The sequence below is a fragment of the Tachyglossus aculeatus genome, chromosome X2, assembly GCF_015852505.1.
Source record: "Tachyglossus aculeatus isolate mTacAcu1 chromosome X2, mTacAcu1.pri, whole genome shotgun sequence".
Lineage (NCBI taxonomy): Eukaryota > Metazoa > Chordata > Mammalia > Monotremata > Tachyglossidae > Tachyglossus > Tachyglossus aculeatus.
Window position 1 is genome coordinate 12,287,244 of NC_052100.1, and position 15,676 is coordinate 12,302,919.

The window sequence follows — 15,676 nt, forward strand, 5'->3', positions numbered from 1 at the left end:
CTCCCTTCCCCCTCCCCCCTCCCCCTTCCCTCCCTTCCCTTCCCCCCTCCCTTCCCCCCTCCCTCCCCTCTCCCTTCCCCCTCCCTCCCCTCTCCCTTCCCCCTTCCCTCCCCTCTCCCTTCCCCCCTCCCTCCCTCCCCTCCCCCTCCCTTCCCCCCTCCCTCTCCTCCCTCTTTCCCCCTCCCTCTCCTCCCTCTTTCCCCTCCCCCCTCCATCCCCCTCCCTCCCCCCCTCCCCCCTCTCCCCCGCCTCCCCCCCTTCCCTTCCCTCCCTTCCCCCCTCCCTCCCCTTCCCTCCCTTCCCCCCTCCCTCCCCTTCCCTCCCTTCCCCCCTCCCTTCCCCCTTCCCTTCCCCCCTCCTCCCCCTCCCTTCCCCCTCCTCCCTCTTCCCCCTCCCCCTCCCTCCCCCCTCCCCCCTTCTCCCTCCTCGCCGTGGCCCCGCCCCTTTCCCGGCATCCTCCGCGTCGCGCCCTCGAACGGAGCGCATGTCCAGTGCCAGGGCTGCCCGCCCAACTGCCTTGGCCACGACCCCCCCCCACCCCCGGCAGCCCCGGCGAGCAGGGGGCCGGCAGGAGGGGGCGGCCCTTCAGGAAGCCAAAATGGCCCGCCCCGCCGGCGGGGAGGCTGGGGCGCCTTCCAAAGGCGGTTGACGGGGCGAGGCGGCGCGCGGCGGCAGGCGTTCGTGCGGGCCAGACCGCAGAAGGCCCCCGCCCGCTTCCGGCGCGCGCCGGGGCGGGCCTTCCCGCGGCGCCGATGGGTCGGGGCCGCCGCTCCCTCAGCCGCTCCCGCTCGCTGGGCGACGGGGACCGGCCACCCCGGAGGAGCCGCTCGGCCCAGAGCGCCAGGAGCAGCGATGGCGGAGGACGGCGAAGGCGCGACGAGCAGCGGCGGCGGCGGCGGCGGCGGCGGCGGGAGGAGGAGGAGGAAGAAGAGAGGCGACGCAGAAGGTCGCGGAGAGAGCGGCGGGACAGGTCAGAAGTTAGTCTGGGAGGAATTATTCACAATAACAATATTAACGAGGGCGGAATTAAGCCCTTTCGATGGGCCAGGCACCGTCCCAACCGCAGGAAGACGTGGGCCTCACGGTCTTCATCCCCATTTGACAGATGAGGAAACTGAGGGAAATTTTAGACCGTGAGCCCGCTGTTGCCTCTGTATGTTGCCAACTTGGACTTCCCAAGCGCTTAGTGCAGTGCTCTGCACACGGTAAGCGCTCAATCAATACGATTGATTGATTGAGGCACAGTGAAGTGAATGGCCCAGAGTCGCGGGCCTGGAATGCCCTCCCTCTGCCCATCCGCCAAGCTAGCTCTCTTCCTCCCTTCAAGGCCCTGCTGAGAGCTCACCTCCTCCAGGAGGCCTTCCCACACTGAGCCCCTTCCTTCCTCTCCCCCTCGTCCCCATCCCCCCATCTTACCTCCCTCCCTTCCCCACAGCACCTATATATATGTATATATGTTTGTACATATTTTTTACTCTGATTTATTTGTACATATCTATTCTATTTATTTTATTTTGTTGGTATGTTTGGTTTTGTTCTCTGCCTCCCCCTTTTAGACTGTGAGCCCACTGTTGGGTAGGGACTGTCTCTATATGTTGCCAATTTGGACTTCCCAAGCGCTTAGTACAGTGCTCTGCACATAGTAAGCGCTCAATAAATACGATTGATGATGATGATGATGATGAGAACTCACGCCCTCTGACTCCCAAGCCCGTTAAAGGCTGCTTCATTGGCGTCGCTAACCGATCTCGGAGGTTCCTGCTGCTCGAGCGCCGTCCTCGGAGGTATTTACTGAGCGCTTAACCTGTGCTAAACGCCTGGGAGAGTGCAGTAAACAGAGTTGGTGGGCGCGCTCCCTGCCCACAAGGAGCTTACGATCGTAGGGCCCTCAGGGGTAATGATGATGATGGTATTTGTTAAACACCCACTCTGTGCCTAGCACTGCTCTAAGCACTTACTGTGTTCCAAGATCTGGAGTCGATGCAAGATAATCCGATCAAACACGATCCCTGTGCCTTGAAACGCTCTCAAACCAGTGTTTCACGGCACACTCTTGGTTCTCCTTTCCGACTACCCTTTAGCTTCCACCTCCCCTCCCTGGACCACAGTCTACCCTGTAACAGTGCTTTTTCTCATCAAGGCTCTGTTCTCCATCCCTCTGCTCTTCTCACTCTGCAGTCACTGTTTTGGGGAGCTCATCTGTTTCCTTACCATCAGCTACCTCTTCTCTGCTACATAAATCAACTCCAATCCCTCACCTGCTTTTCAATCTTGTCTCCTGCCTTTAGGATATTCCCCTCTTGGTTGTTCCAGTAGCGCCTTTAACTCAGTATGTCGAAACCGAGCCGGAGTAAGTGGCGGGTAATGTCGCGAAGTATATAGGTTGTCCTCTGATGTTTGTAAAGGTGCTCACTCTCCAACAGGTGAGAAGCAGTGTAGCCTAGTGGAAAGAGGCCTGGCATTGGAGTCAGAGGACCTGGTTCTAATCCCAGCTCCGCCGCTCGCCTGCTGTGTGACGTAGGGGCAACTCGCGACTTCTCTGTGCCACCTCAGCCTCTTCGTCTGTAAAATGGGATTCCCCACCCCAATTTTCCTAAACATATTAGTGGAACAGTCAGGTTTTGGAAATGTGCAGGAACGGCCTGGGCGAGCTTGCTAATTCAAGCATGACAGAGCATGTGTTTCAGAGAGAGCTTTACTAAAGGGGTAGTAACATCTCTGCTGAAATTTTTACTGCTAGGTGCAGGGATATTTTCCCAAATATTCTGCCACTGCCACTCCTCCTTAGGTTGTGAACACCATGTGGGACAGAGAGTGTGCCTGACTCGATTACTATCTTACCACAGTGCTTAGTATATAGTGTGTGCTTTAACAAATACCACAATTATATTACTAGATCTGAAGCTGGGTCTGCTCGATTCTTGATTGTCCCAATCTCCCTATCCCCAAGGCTAACCTTCCCTTTTCACCTCAAGCTGCTTTTGTAAACTGTGTTGCAAAAGATGTCCAAAGTGGTTGAATTTCAGGCGTTTAACTGGACTTGTGAAGTTGATGAAGCACCTCAGGCTCGGTCATGGTAAAATATTTTTCATTCATCTTGCAGCTCAGATTCTGGGGAAGAGAGGCAAAGATGGAGGAAGCAGAGGAGAAGTAGAAGTTCAGAGAGGCACTATAAAAGCCAGAGGAGGCCTCGTTCCCAATCACGGGATCCTCCTTCTGCCTCCGACCCGGAAAATGAGAAGAAGAAAAACCGAGGAGGTGGGAGGAGCAGAAAACGATCCAACTCCAGGTCTTCAGTCTCATCCGTCTCCTCGCCATCTCCTTCCCCCTCTCGCTCCCATAGCCCCCAGGAGGATCTGGGCAAGCAGTTGAGCCTCCAGGAACGCTTGAGGCTGAAGGAGGAGAAGAAGCAGCAGGAGGAGATGATGAAGGCCTTTGAAACCCCCGAAGAAAAACGAGCCAGGAGGCTGGCAAAGAAGGAAGCTAAAGAAAGGAAGAAACGGGAGAAGATGGGTTGGGGGGAAGAGTACATGGGCTATACAAATACTGACAACCCATTTGGAGACAACAACCTACTGGGAACCTTCATATGGAACAAGGTAGGGGTTTGCTCTAAAGATTTTTTTCTTTGTGTGTGTGGTATCTGTAAAGTGCTCACTATATGCCAGGCACTGTACTAAGCGCTGGCATACATTCATGATTATCAGGTTGGACACGGTCCCTGCCTCACATTCAGTGCTTAGAGCAGTGCTTTGTACATAGTAAGTGCTTAATAAATGCCATCATTATTATTATTGGACTCACAGTCTTAATCCCCATTTTAGTCAGTCAGTGGTTTTTGCAGAGCACTGTACTACTAAATGCTTGGGAGAGTAAAATATAATAATAAGCCGACATTCCTGGCCCACAGTGAGCATACAGTCTAGAGGGGGAGACAGACCTTAATGTAAATAAATAAATTACAGATATGTACATAAATGCTGTGGGGCTGAGAGGGGGGATGAATAAAAGGAATAGGTAAGTAAGGGCATTGCAGAAGGGAGTGGGAGAAGAGGAAAGGAGGGTTTAGTCAGGGAAGGCCTCTTGGAGGAGATGTACCTTCAATAAGGCTTTAAAGCAGGGCGAGAGTAATTGTCAGATTTGAGGAGGGAGGGCATTCCAGGTCAGACGTGGGTGAGAGGTCAGTGGCGAGATAGACAAAATAGAGGTATAGTGAGAGGTTAGCATTAGAGGAGCAAAGTATATGGGCTGGATTGTAGTAGGAGAGTAGTGAGGAACAGATCCTTTGACCTGATAGAGACTCCTCCCTCCCTTGCCGTTTCAATAAACTTCAATAAACTGACAATTCGAAGCCACTAGTGAGAGGAATGTTCCATTTCATCTTAGTCTAGTTTTACTCCTTGTTTCTGTCTCCAGGACTGGATTGTACCTTTTGCTTTCTCTCTCTTTTCCTTTTGTATTGCCTGCCTCCCTCCATCCATCCCTCTTTTCTCTTCCACTTCTTCCTTCTCTGTGTCAATCAATGGTATTTTTTGAATGCTTACTGTCTGCATAGCATTCTGCTAAGCGCCTGGGAGAGTACAACACAAGAGAGTTGGTAGGTGTGGCCCTCACCCATCAGGAGCTGACAGTCTGCACGGGGAAGCAGACAGATGAGGTTGAGGTACAATGAGTTTGTTGGTGGAGAAGTGAAGTGTGCAGGCTGGGTTTTAGTAGATAATCAGCAAGAAAAGATAGGAAGGGACGGGCCGATTGAGGGCTTTGAAGCCAACGGTAAGGAGTTACTGTTTGATGCAAAGGTGGATGGGCAGCCACTGGAAGTTCTTGAGGAGTGGGGAGATGTGAACTTAACATGTTTTTTGTTTTTTTTTTAAGAAAAATGACCTGGGCAGCAGAGTAAAGTAAGAACTGGAGTGGGTAAAAATAGGAGATGAGGAGGCTGATGCAGTAGTCAAGGCAGAATAAGTCAAGGCCCTCAACCTTGGTGTTATCCTCGACTCCGCTCTCTCATTCACCCCTCACATCCAAGCTGTCACCAAAACCTGCCGGTCTCAGCTCCGCAACATTGCCAAGGACCACCCTTTCCTCTCCATCCAAACCGCTACCGTGCTCGTTCAAGCTCTCATCCTATCTCGTCTGGACTACTGCATCAGCCTTCTCTCTGATCTCCCATCCTCGTGTCTCTCCCCACTTCAATCCATACTTCACGCTGCTGCCCGGATTGTCTTTGTCCAGAAACGCTCTGGGCATGTTACTCCCCTCCTCAAAAATCTCCAGTGGCTACCAATCAATCTGCGCATCAGGCAGAAACTCCTCACCCTCAGCTTCAAGGCTGTCCATCACCTCGCCCCCTCCTACCTCACCTCCCTTCTCTCCTTCTACTGCCCAGCCCGCACCCCCCGCTCCTCTGCCGCTAATCTCCTCACCGAGCCTCATTCTCGCCTGTCCCGCCATCGACCCCCGGCCCACGTCATCCCCCTGGCCTGGAATGCCCTCCCTCCCCACATCCGCCAAGCTAGCTCTCTTCCTCCCTTCAAGGCCCTACTGAGGGCTCACCTCCTCCAGGAGGCCTTCCCAGACTGAGCCCCTTCCTTCCTCTCCCCCTCGTCCCCCTCTCCATTCCCCCCGTCTTACCTCCTTTCCTTCCCCACAGCACCTGTGTATATGTATATATGTTTGTACATATTTATTACTCTATTTATTTATTTATTTATTTTGTACATATCTATTTATTTTATTTTGTTAATATGTTTGGTTTTGTTCTCTGTCTCCCTCTTCTAGACTGTGAGCCCACTGTTGGGTAGGGACTGCCTCTATATGTTGCCATTTTGTACTTCCCAAGCGCTTAGTACAGTGCTCTGCACACAGTAAGCGCTCAATAAATAGGATTGATTGATTGATAAGTGCCTAGATCAGCATAGTCTCTGGATGGAAAGGAAAGGGCGAATTTTAGTGATATTGTGAAGGTAGAACCAACAGGACTTGGTGACAGATTGCAAAGTTGTGTGGGTTGAATGAGAGAGATGAGTCAAGGATAATACCAGTATTATGGGCTTGTGAGACAAAGAGGATAATGGTGTTGTGGATGGTGATTTTTCAGGTGGAGGACAGGGTTTGGGTGAGAAGATGAGGAGTTCTGTTTTGAACATGTTAAGTTTGAGGTGTTTGTGGGACACCCAAGTAGAGACATCCTGAAGGCAGGGGGAAATGCAAGACTAATGAGAAGGAGGATAGTCAGGGCTGGAGCGGTAGATTTGGTAGTTGGTACCTGAAGCCATGGGAGCAAATGACTGTAAACTCGTTGTGGGCAGGGAATGTGTCTGTTTATTGTTGTATTGTACTCTCCCGAGTGCTTGGTACAGTGCTCTGCACCCGATAAGCACAAATACGGAGCTGGTGTAGATGGAGAATAGAAGGGGATCCAGAACTGAGCCTTGAGGGACTCCCACAGTTGCAGGGGGAAGCAGAGGAGGAGCTGGTGAACATCCTGGGTAATAGGAGATCAGGAAAGGACAGTGTCAGTGAAGCCAAGGTTGGATAATGTTTCCAGGATACTGGGGTAGTCTGCAATATTGAAGGAGACTGAGAATCCTACCCCTGATGGCTCACCCCCAAGTGTGCCCCTCCACTCCACTCCCCCTTCCTCATCTTTCTTTTGCTTTCCAGCTGTTTCTCGAGAGGTCCCCCACCTAGTCTCCTCTTCAACCTGTGGTTTTGACCCTATTCCCTACCCTGTCCCCTAAAAAAATGATTGCTTCCTCTCTTCCTCTCCTCCCACACTCCTGTCTTCAAACACTCACTCTCTAATGGCTTCACTTACCTTCAGATATGCTCAACTCTCCCCCATTCTAAACTCTCCCTCAACCCCACAGTTCCCTCCAGCAGTGGCCCCACCTCCCAGCTCCCATTCCTATCCACACTCTTAGAATGAGCCGCATACCCCTTCTGCCTTCATTTCCAAGCCACTGACTCTCTTCTCCACCCACTGCAGTCTGGCTCTTCACCCCTTCTCTCCACCAAGTCTGCTCTCTCCAACATCGTCAGCAACCTCCTTTAGCCATGTCCAGAGGGCTCTACTCCATCCTGATCCTCCTTGATCTCTTCGCTGTCTTTGATACAGTGGGTACTTCCCTCCATGAAAAAGCGCTTAAGATGACATGGTACTACTAACTTGATTCTTATACTTCTCTGACTGCTCTTCTTTTCCATCCTCTGGCCCTAAGGCTCTCTTCTGAGTCCCCTTCTTTTCTCTCTCCTACACTCACTTCCTCAGAGAGCTCATTCAGTCACGTGGCTTTAGCTACTATCTTTATATAAAAGATTCCAAATTTCAATCTCTCTCCCTCCATCTCCCCCCACCCCCAGCCTGTCATCTTTTTTTGTCTCTAGAATATCTCCACTTGGGGATCTTGCTGGCATCTCAAGCTCAACATTTCTAAAGTGGCAATACTCATCTTCCCTCCTAAACCCACTCCTAACATTCCCATCTTCCCCTTTACTGATCCTCACTCCTCTCCCACTACAACCCAACTTGCACATTTCCCTTCTCCAATGCAGCTTACTCACTGTGCCTCATTCTTGTTTCTCTCACCATTGATCTCTTGCTAACGCCTTCTTTCACATCCAACAGAGCACTATTCTTCATCTTCAAAGCCCTACTAAAATTGCATATCCTGGGAGCCTTCCCTGATTAATCAGTTGGTGGTATTTATTGAGCACATACTGTGTGCAGAGCATTTGGGAGAGTACAGTACAACAGAGTTGGTAGACGCGATATTTGCCTACAAGGGGAGACAGACATTAAAACAGATTACGGATAGGGGAAGTAATAGCTACAGGATCCAAATTCAGCCTTTTCTGTGTTTGACTTTGTCAGGCCTTGGAGAAGAAGGGCATTGGCCACCTAGAAGAGAAGGAACTGAAGGAGAGAAACAAGCGAATCCAAGAAGACAACCGCCTTGAACTGCAAAAGGTAAGACTGTGCCCCAAAGCTTCCCACTTCTAAGTGTCTCCTCAGTGAGACTGGTTTGCCTGTTTACATGTTTTGATGTCTGTCTCCCCCCTTCTAGACTGTAAGCCTGGTGTGGGTGTGTACTTTCCAAACGCTTAGTACGGTGCTCTGCACACAGTAAACGCGTGAAAAATTCGATTGAGTGAATGAATGGTCTGGTCTCCTTGGGCCTTCTGCTTCTCTCTGAGAAGAAGGATTTCTCCCTTAAGTTTCTTCCTTCTCTCCTCAGGTGAAGCAGCTGCGATTGGAGCGTGAGAGGGAAAAGGCCATGCGAGAGCAGGAGCTGGAAATGCTGCAACGGGAGAAGGAGGCAGAGCACTTCAAAACCTGGGAGGAGCAAGAGGACAACTTTCACCTTCAACAAGCCAAGCTGCGGTGAGTGGTTGGGTGAGGTGGGAAGGGAGAACTGCAGGAGAGCGGCAAAAAGTGCCAATCTCCAAGGTGCTTGGTCCGGCCCCTATCCCTTTCCCCGTTTCCTCCTATTCCCTTGCCCTTCCATGTCTGTGTTGCAGTGAAGGCTGCACGGTTGTCCCCCGTTCCCTAGTCCCTCACTTTTTATCTCTTTCCGATAGCTCAAAAATCCGCATCAGGGATGGCCGAGCCAAGCCCATTGACCTGCTGGCCAAGTACATCAGCGCGGAGGATGACGATTTGGCGGTAGAGATGCATGAGCCTTACACTTTCCTCAATGGCCTCACCGTGTCTGACATGGAGGACCTGCTAGAGGATATACAGGTAGCTACTCCTTTGGGTCTCTCAACACGGCTTTACTGAAAGAGCCCAGGCTTGGGAGTCGAAGTTTGTGGGACCTCATCTCAGCTCTGTCACTTGCCTGCCGTGTAACCTTGGGCAAGTTGGTTAACATTTCTGTGCCTCTTCCTTTTCCTCGTTTGCAAAATGAGGATTCAGTACCTGTTGTCCCTCCTGCTTAGGCTATGAGCCCCATCTGGGATGAGGACTGTGTCCAACTGGATTATCTTGTATCTTCCCCAGCGCTTAGTATAGTGCTTGGCATAGAATTAGCACTTGACAAATATCACCATTATCCAATATGATTATTTTTCCTTCACCGAACTTTCCCATCAGTTTTGGCAACACCACCTGCCCGTTTCTCAAGCCCACAGCCATGGCATTAATCTGGACTCCCCTCTCTGATTCACCCCTCATATTCAGTCAGTCACCAAATCCTGTCAGTACTGTCTTCACAGCATCTCCAGAATCCTCCTCTTCCTCTCCATCTAAACTGCCATCACGCTGGTCCAAACCCTTGTCATAACCCACATCCTTGCAGACCTCCCTGCTTCCAGTCTCTTCCTTTCTCTCTACTGCCTGGATCATTTTTCCAAAGCATTGTTTATTGCCCATTTCTCCATGCCTCAAAAGCTTTCAATGGTTACCCATTCCTCAGTGCATCAAGCAGAAACTTCTGGCCATCTGCTCTGAGGGACTCAATCAGCTCTCTCCCTGCTGCTTTTTCTCACTCTTTTCCCATTATAACCCAGCCCGCACACTTCGCTTCTCTAATGCCAGCCTATTCACTGCCTCGCTGTCATCTCTCGCCATTGACCCTCTGTTCCCATCCACACTGTGGCCTAGAAGCCCTTCATATCTGACTGATCACAACTCTCCCCATCCTCAGAACCATCCTAAAATCACATCTCCAGGAGGTCTTCTTTGATCTAGACTGTAAATTCCTGGTGGACAGGGAACATGTCTACCAACTCTGTTGTATTGTACTCTCCCAAGTGCGTAGTAAAGTGCTCTGCACCCCATCAGCATTCAATGAATACCATTTATTGATTGATTCATTAATTCATCTTATCTCTCCACCTTATTTCTCTACCCCCCACCTCCCCCCCACGCCCGACCACTTTAGCACTTTTTTTTCCCAAATGGTATTTAAGTGCTTACTGTGTGCCCGGCACTGTACTAAGTGCTGAGGTAAATACAGGCTAATCAGGTTGAACACAGTCCATGGTCCACATGGGGCTCACGGTCGTAATCCTCATTTTACAGATGAGGTAACTGAGGCCCAGAGAAGTGAAGTGACTTGCCCAAGGTCACACAGCAGACAAGCGGCAGAGCCGGGATGAGAATCCAGGGCCTCCTGACTTCCAGGCTTGTGCTGCATCCACTAGGCCATGCTGTTTCTCCATCACCTAAGAACTTGGCTCCTCACAATCTCCCCCCTCCCCCCCCGCACTTATTTACATTTATTTAGACTGTTGCTTTTGCAAGTGTCTTCTTGCCAAAAGCTGCTTTGTGCTGATGGAGTAGTAGTGGTGGTGGTGATAGTATTTATTGAATGCCCCCTGGGAGCTGGACTAAGTACATCAGAAGTAAAAATCTGACAAATGCCGCAATCCCCGATCACAAGGAATTTATACTATAACTGAAGAGGCAGATATAAAAATATTTACAACTAGAGTTATCAAGGTAAATAGTTGAATGTATATTTGAATAAACATAGATACCAATCATTCAATAATATCAATCAATAAATAATGAAATTCTAGTTGCAGTATTGTTGAGCACTGTACTAAACACTGGGGTAGGTACAGTACAATCAGGTTAGACATAGTCCGTGGCCCCCGTGGGGCTCCCAGTCCCGAAGAGGGGGAGAATGGGTATTTAATTCCCATTTTAAAGATGAGGAGGTTGAGGCACAGAAAAGTGAAGTGCTTTGCCCAAGGTCAAACCATAGGTAAGTGGCAGAGCTGGGCTAAGAACCCAGGTCCCCTGACCTGGTTCTGATATACAGAAGTGCTGGAGGTGGCTGATATGACTTGGACTGCTGGACAGGCTGGTTGAAGGAGATGGGATTTTAGGAGGGTTTTGAATGTGAGGGGCACTGCAGTCTTCCAGATTTGGGGAGGAGGTATTTCTGGGCCAGGGGAACAGCGTGGGCAAGAAGATAGAGGAGGGGGAGTTGAGAGTGAGATTCTTCAACTAGATGCTTAGAGCAGGCTGGGAGTAACAGGTAAAGAGAACAGATCTCTAAGATGGGGCAAGTTGGTGGAGAGCCTTGAAGCTGCTTGTGAGGTGTTTTGGTTTGATGTAGAAGGACACTGGGAGCCAGAGGAGGGTTATGAGGTTTGTTGAGGGATGCTTCAGAAAGATGGTCCATGCAGCAGTGGGTAGCGTAGATTAGAGAGGGGAGAGACTGGAGGCAGGGAGAACGACAAGGACGCTAGAGCAGAGCCGTTACTACCAGAGTGGTAACTGTTTGGATGGAGAGGAAGGGTGGATCCACCAGATGTGGTAAATTGCAAGTATTTGGCAAGTAAATTGAATGTGAGAAATGAAAGTCTAGAATGACACTGAGGATGCAAACTTGCAGGCCTTTCAGTGGCTAGGTCCCTGAGTCTTTCACTCCTGCTCCTGACTTCAGGTTTACATGGAACTGGAGCAGGGCAAGAACGTGGATTTCTGGCGGGACATGACCATCATTACAGAAGACGAGATCTCCAAACTCCGCAAGCTGGAGGCATCTGGGAAAGGGCCAGGTAAAACCGAAAGACTCCTGCATCTTCTTGGTCATTCACCAGAATTATTTTTTTTTTAGGTCAGAAAACAGAACAAAACGTTTTGCTAGTGTCAAACTGAGCAATTGTTTAGCTTCTGGATTGGCCCAGCTGCTGCTGGTAGCACCAGGGGCCCTTTGGGGTAAGGACCAAATCACCAGCTAGGCCTGGAGGCAAAGCTTGATGATCAATAACCTGATTGCTTAATCAGGCCAGTTCAAGAACTCCCCTGCTGTTACTTTTCGTGTGTAAGCCAAGGTTTTACCTGTGTGGCAACCTCTCTTGAGCAGGAGACGGTAATGGTATCTGTTAAACACTTACTGTGTCGAGCGTTGTTCTGAGCGCTGGTGCTGATGCAAGTTAATCAGGCTGGACACAGTCCCTGTCCCGCATGAGGATCAGGGTCTAAGTAGGAGGGAAGCCAGGTGTTGAATCCCCATTTTACAGTTGAGGAAACAGGCCCAGAGAAGTGAAGCGATTTGCCTAAGGCCACACCGCAGACAAGTTGGGGAGCTGGGATTAGAACCCAGGTCCTCTGGGTCCTGGACCTGGGCTCTTTCCACTAGGCAATGCTGCTTCATGAGGGTGAAAAAGGACTGGGAAAACAGCTCAAAGGAGCCCGTGTCCCTGAGGAGTGGGCCATTCCAGCTATGGCATTCCGGGCAGGGAAGTTGCCAGAAGGAAAGCAATCCGTAGGTTTCACTCCAAGAGCATTGCTAACTGGCTCTCCAAACCTTTTCCCCACAGGAGAGCGCCGAGAAGGTGTTAATGCTTCCGTTAGCTCAGATGTCCAGTCGGTATTCAAAGGGAAGACCTACAATCAGCTGCAGGTCATCTTCCAAGGCATTGAGGGCAAGATCCGAGCCGGCGGACCCAACTTGGACATTGGCTACTGGGAGAGCCTGCTGCAGCAGCTCAAAGCCTATATGGCCCGGGCAAGGTGAGGCCGTAGGGTGGCATGGCAGGGTGGGGGTGGCGCCAAGGGAATGAGTACCGGGGTAGGGCTGTATTAGGGAGAAGGCAGAGTTTACCAACTGGGGGAGATGGGGCACAGATAGTGGGGGATGTGCTTTGAGCTCTCCAGAAGAAAATGCAAAGTAGGCTTAACTTCCAGCCAGGAACTAGGTCTCTGTGCCAGAAGAATAATGAACCTTCCACCCCTGCCGTAGGCTACGGGAACGGCACCAAGATGTCCTCCGCCAGAAGTTGTACAAGCTGAAGCAGGAGCAAGGAGTGGAGAGCGAGCCCCTGTTTCCCATCCTCAGGAGGGAGCCATCTTCCCCCAGTGACAGGTATGGATTTCTATGGTCCTGTACGCTCTCTTCCTTCGGGTGGTGGTGAAGGGACCACACCTGTTCTCATTTTATAGGGGACAGGGCACCTCTCGTCTTCCCCACGCATACTCCCGGGACCCAGACCTCAGCAGCTGGATTGGGGCTGGTCTTCACTGAGTTATTTTCACATTCCTGTGTTTGTTTCTCCTACTTATTTCCCCGGAATCTACTGCCCAAACCTTCTAAGAGTGAGGATCAGCCTGGGTCCATGTAGCAGGAGCAACAGTAGTAGTGGGAGTAGCACTAGGAATAACATGTATGAGCACCATGCAGAAGTGTATAGTATAGATTTAGAGTGGGGAGAGCAGGAGGCAGGGAGATGCAGGTGTCTAGCCGAGATGACTGTGGATCATCCAAGGGGAAAGGTCCCGGAGGGAAGAGGAGATGTGAGATGGTGAATTTTCTGAGAGGCTGGGACTGGAGGAGGCTGGAGAGAGACAATGAGAGGGAAATATTTAGGAGTCATCCGCATCAAGTTGGCAGCTGAAGCTGGAGACGCGGATGAGCTCCCTGCGAGTGGGCGTGGAGTGAGGAGAGCAGGGAACCCAGAGTGGAGTCCTTTGGGATGTCCAGAGTTAAGGGGTGGGAGGCAGAAGAGGAGCTGATGAATGAGACAGACAAGGAGCAGTCAGAGTGGTAGGAGGAGAGCCAGGGTAGTGCCTTGTCTGCAAGACCGAGGCCTGACAGCGTTTCAGGGAGGAGGGAGACCTTCCTTGGCAAAGGCTAACCTCACCTCCCACTTCTAGGTCTGAAACGGAGGACAGAGGCCCAGCACAACCTGGACCTTCCACGAGTGGCTCAGAAGAGGCTGAGGCAGAGGGAGAGGCCAAAGGGGAGGGCGAGGGAGAGGCCGTGCTCATGGAGGAGGACTTAATCCAACAAAGTCTGGATGACTACGACGCCGGCAAGTACAGTCCCCGGCTGCTCACCTCCCACGAGTTGCCCTTTGACGCCCATGTGGTGGAATCAGATGAAGACTTTCAGCGCCTACTGCTGTCACGGCAGCAGCTCCAGGTCACAGGTAGGCAAGGTGGGGGGAGTTAGATGGACTTTGAGGAGTGAGTCTGGCCGGAGTACGTCCTGAGCACCCTTGACCTCAGTTAGCCCCATCCCAAATTTCTGCCCTTGGGCCACTGGAACGTTTGTTAAAGTCTTTAGGCTTGCCCAGTTGCTTGGTCGGGAAGCATTCCCAAGCATCGAGGGGGCATCCAAGGGGAAGTTTGGAACTCTCCTGAAGTGTTTTACACTGGTGGCTCGGAGGAGGCAGCTCCCTAACGGGAAACACTGGGACAACCAGCCCGATCGGGTCATTTCCTTTGCTCTTTGGGTGGTTTCTGTCAGAGCTGTTTTCAAAGCCTGATCCAGCCCTACCTGGGCCTCTATCTCTTACCTTAGTTGGGATGCATGGGAGAAGTGGCTCTTTGCACTGTGGGGTCTTGGTTTCCGGGGATGAAGGAAGGGCAGGGGGCAGTGGAGGTTTTAGTCTCCATCGGAGGCAACGTTGCTGGCCAACTGCTGTGGACCGGAGGTGACCCCTCACCGCATATCCTTCCAACTTGTTCCTTCTTTCCCTTCCAGGAGATGCCAGTGAGAGTGCTGAGGACATCTTCTTCCGCCGAGCCAAGGAGGGCATGGGGGCAGACGAAGCCCAATTTAGCGTGGAGATGCCGCTGACAGGCAAGGCGTATCTGTGGGCTGACAAGTACAGGCCCCGGAAGCCCCGCTTCTTCAATCGAGTCCACACGGGCTTTGAGTGGAACAAATACAATCAGACCCACTATGACTTTGACAACCCTCCACCCAAGATTGTCCAGGGATACAAATTTAATATATTTTATCCAGATTTGATTGATAAGCGCTCTACCCCAGAATATTTTCTGGAGGCCTGCCAGGACAACAAAGACTTTGCTATCCTGCGCTTTCATGCCGGGCCCCCCTATGAGGACATTGCCTTCAAAATTGTCAACCGCGAATGGGAGTACTCGCACCGCCATGGCTTCCGCTGCCAGTTCGCCAATGGCATCTTCCAACTGTGGTTCCATTTTAAGCGTTATCGCTACCGGCGGTAGTAAGGGAGAAGGGAGGGACTGGGGAGACTAGAGGATTCCCTCAGGCCACAAAGACAGAATTTGGATGCCAGCTCCATCTTGCTTACCCTTGTCTGTCTGGCACCCCCAGCCACAAAACCTGCCAGTGACTACTGCCCAAAACCTTGACCCTTGAGCTCCTTCTCCTCCTCCTGTTTCTTGTACCTGAGTGGATGGGTTTCTTCAACACCTCTTTAAACCAAATAAAACTGATTTCTATGAAGTCGGGGGCTCTGCACTGGACGTCTCCCTTGGTCAAGATGTCTGATTCCAAATGCTGTGGGATATCGGGGGCGATCAACACCTTCCCTCTAGCCCAGGTTTCAGCTAGACCCTGCTGTTCTCCAGCACACCCAAGGCCAAATCTGCAGCCCAGGAGCAGGACAGGACAAGGACCAGAGAGAGATTGCCTTGGTAACTTATCCTGGGGTCTAAAAGCCCTCACCCAGAAAGTTAATTTTTCGTATGCAGATATATGTATCTATATCGTAATTGTATTTATTGATTGCTTACTGTGTGCAGAGCACTGTACTAAGTGCTTGGAAGAATACAATGCAGCAGAGCTGTTAGCTATATTCCGAGCTCACAGTCTAGAGGGGGAGACAGACATTAATATAAATAAATAAATGACAACTATGTACATAAGTGCTGTGGGAGGGATAAATATGGGGAACGTAGGGTGGTGCAGAAGGGAGTGGGAAAAGAAATGAGGGCTTAGGG

At 51.1% G+C, this 15,676-nt stretch overlaps 1 protein-coding gene across 1 annotated transcript; it reads left to right on the forward strand.

The window, feature by feature from the left end:
* Positions 1-752: 752 nt before the first annotated feature.
* On the forward strand, positions 753-15,179 carry CACTIN (cactin, spliceosome C complex subunit). Its single transcript, XM_038770713.1, has 10 exons — positions 753-970; positions 3,104-3,599; positions 7,877-7,972; positions 8,241-8,386; positions 8,584-8,746; positions 11,403-11,517; positions 12,283-12,475; positions 12,705-12,827; positions 13,616-13,890; positions 14,448-15,179. Exons 1-10 carry the CDS (start codon positions 753-755, stop codon positions 14,936-14,938), a joined length of 2,316 nt encoding a protein of 771 aa, XP_038626641.1. The 3' UTR covers positions 14,939-15,179.
* The last annotated feature ends 497 nt before the right edge of the window (positions 15,180-15,676 follow it).

What these genes read in the sequence shown, in the direction of transcription:
- CACTIN (XM_038770713.1), top strand. Translation starts at nt 753, where the DNA reads ATGGGTCGGGGCCGCCGCTCCCTCAGCCGCTCCCGCTCGCTGGGCGAC. An exon ending in CTTCAACAAGCCAAGCTGCG is followed by an intron (nt 8,387 to 8,583) that starts GTGAGTGGTTGG and finishes TCTTTCCGATAG; the next exon opens with CTCAAAAATCCGCATCAGGG. An exon ending in CCATCTTCCCCCAGTGACAG is followed by an intron (nt 12,828 to 13,615) that starts GTATGGATTTCT and finishes TCCCACTTCTAG; the next exon opens with GTCTGAAACGGAGGACAGAG.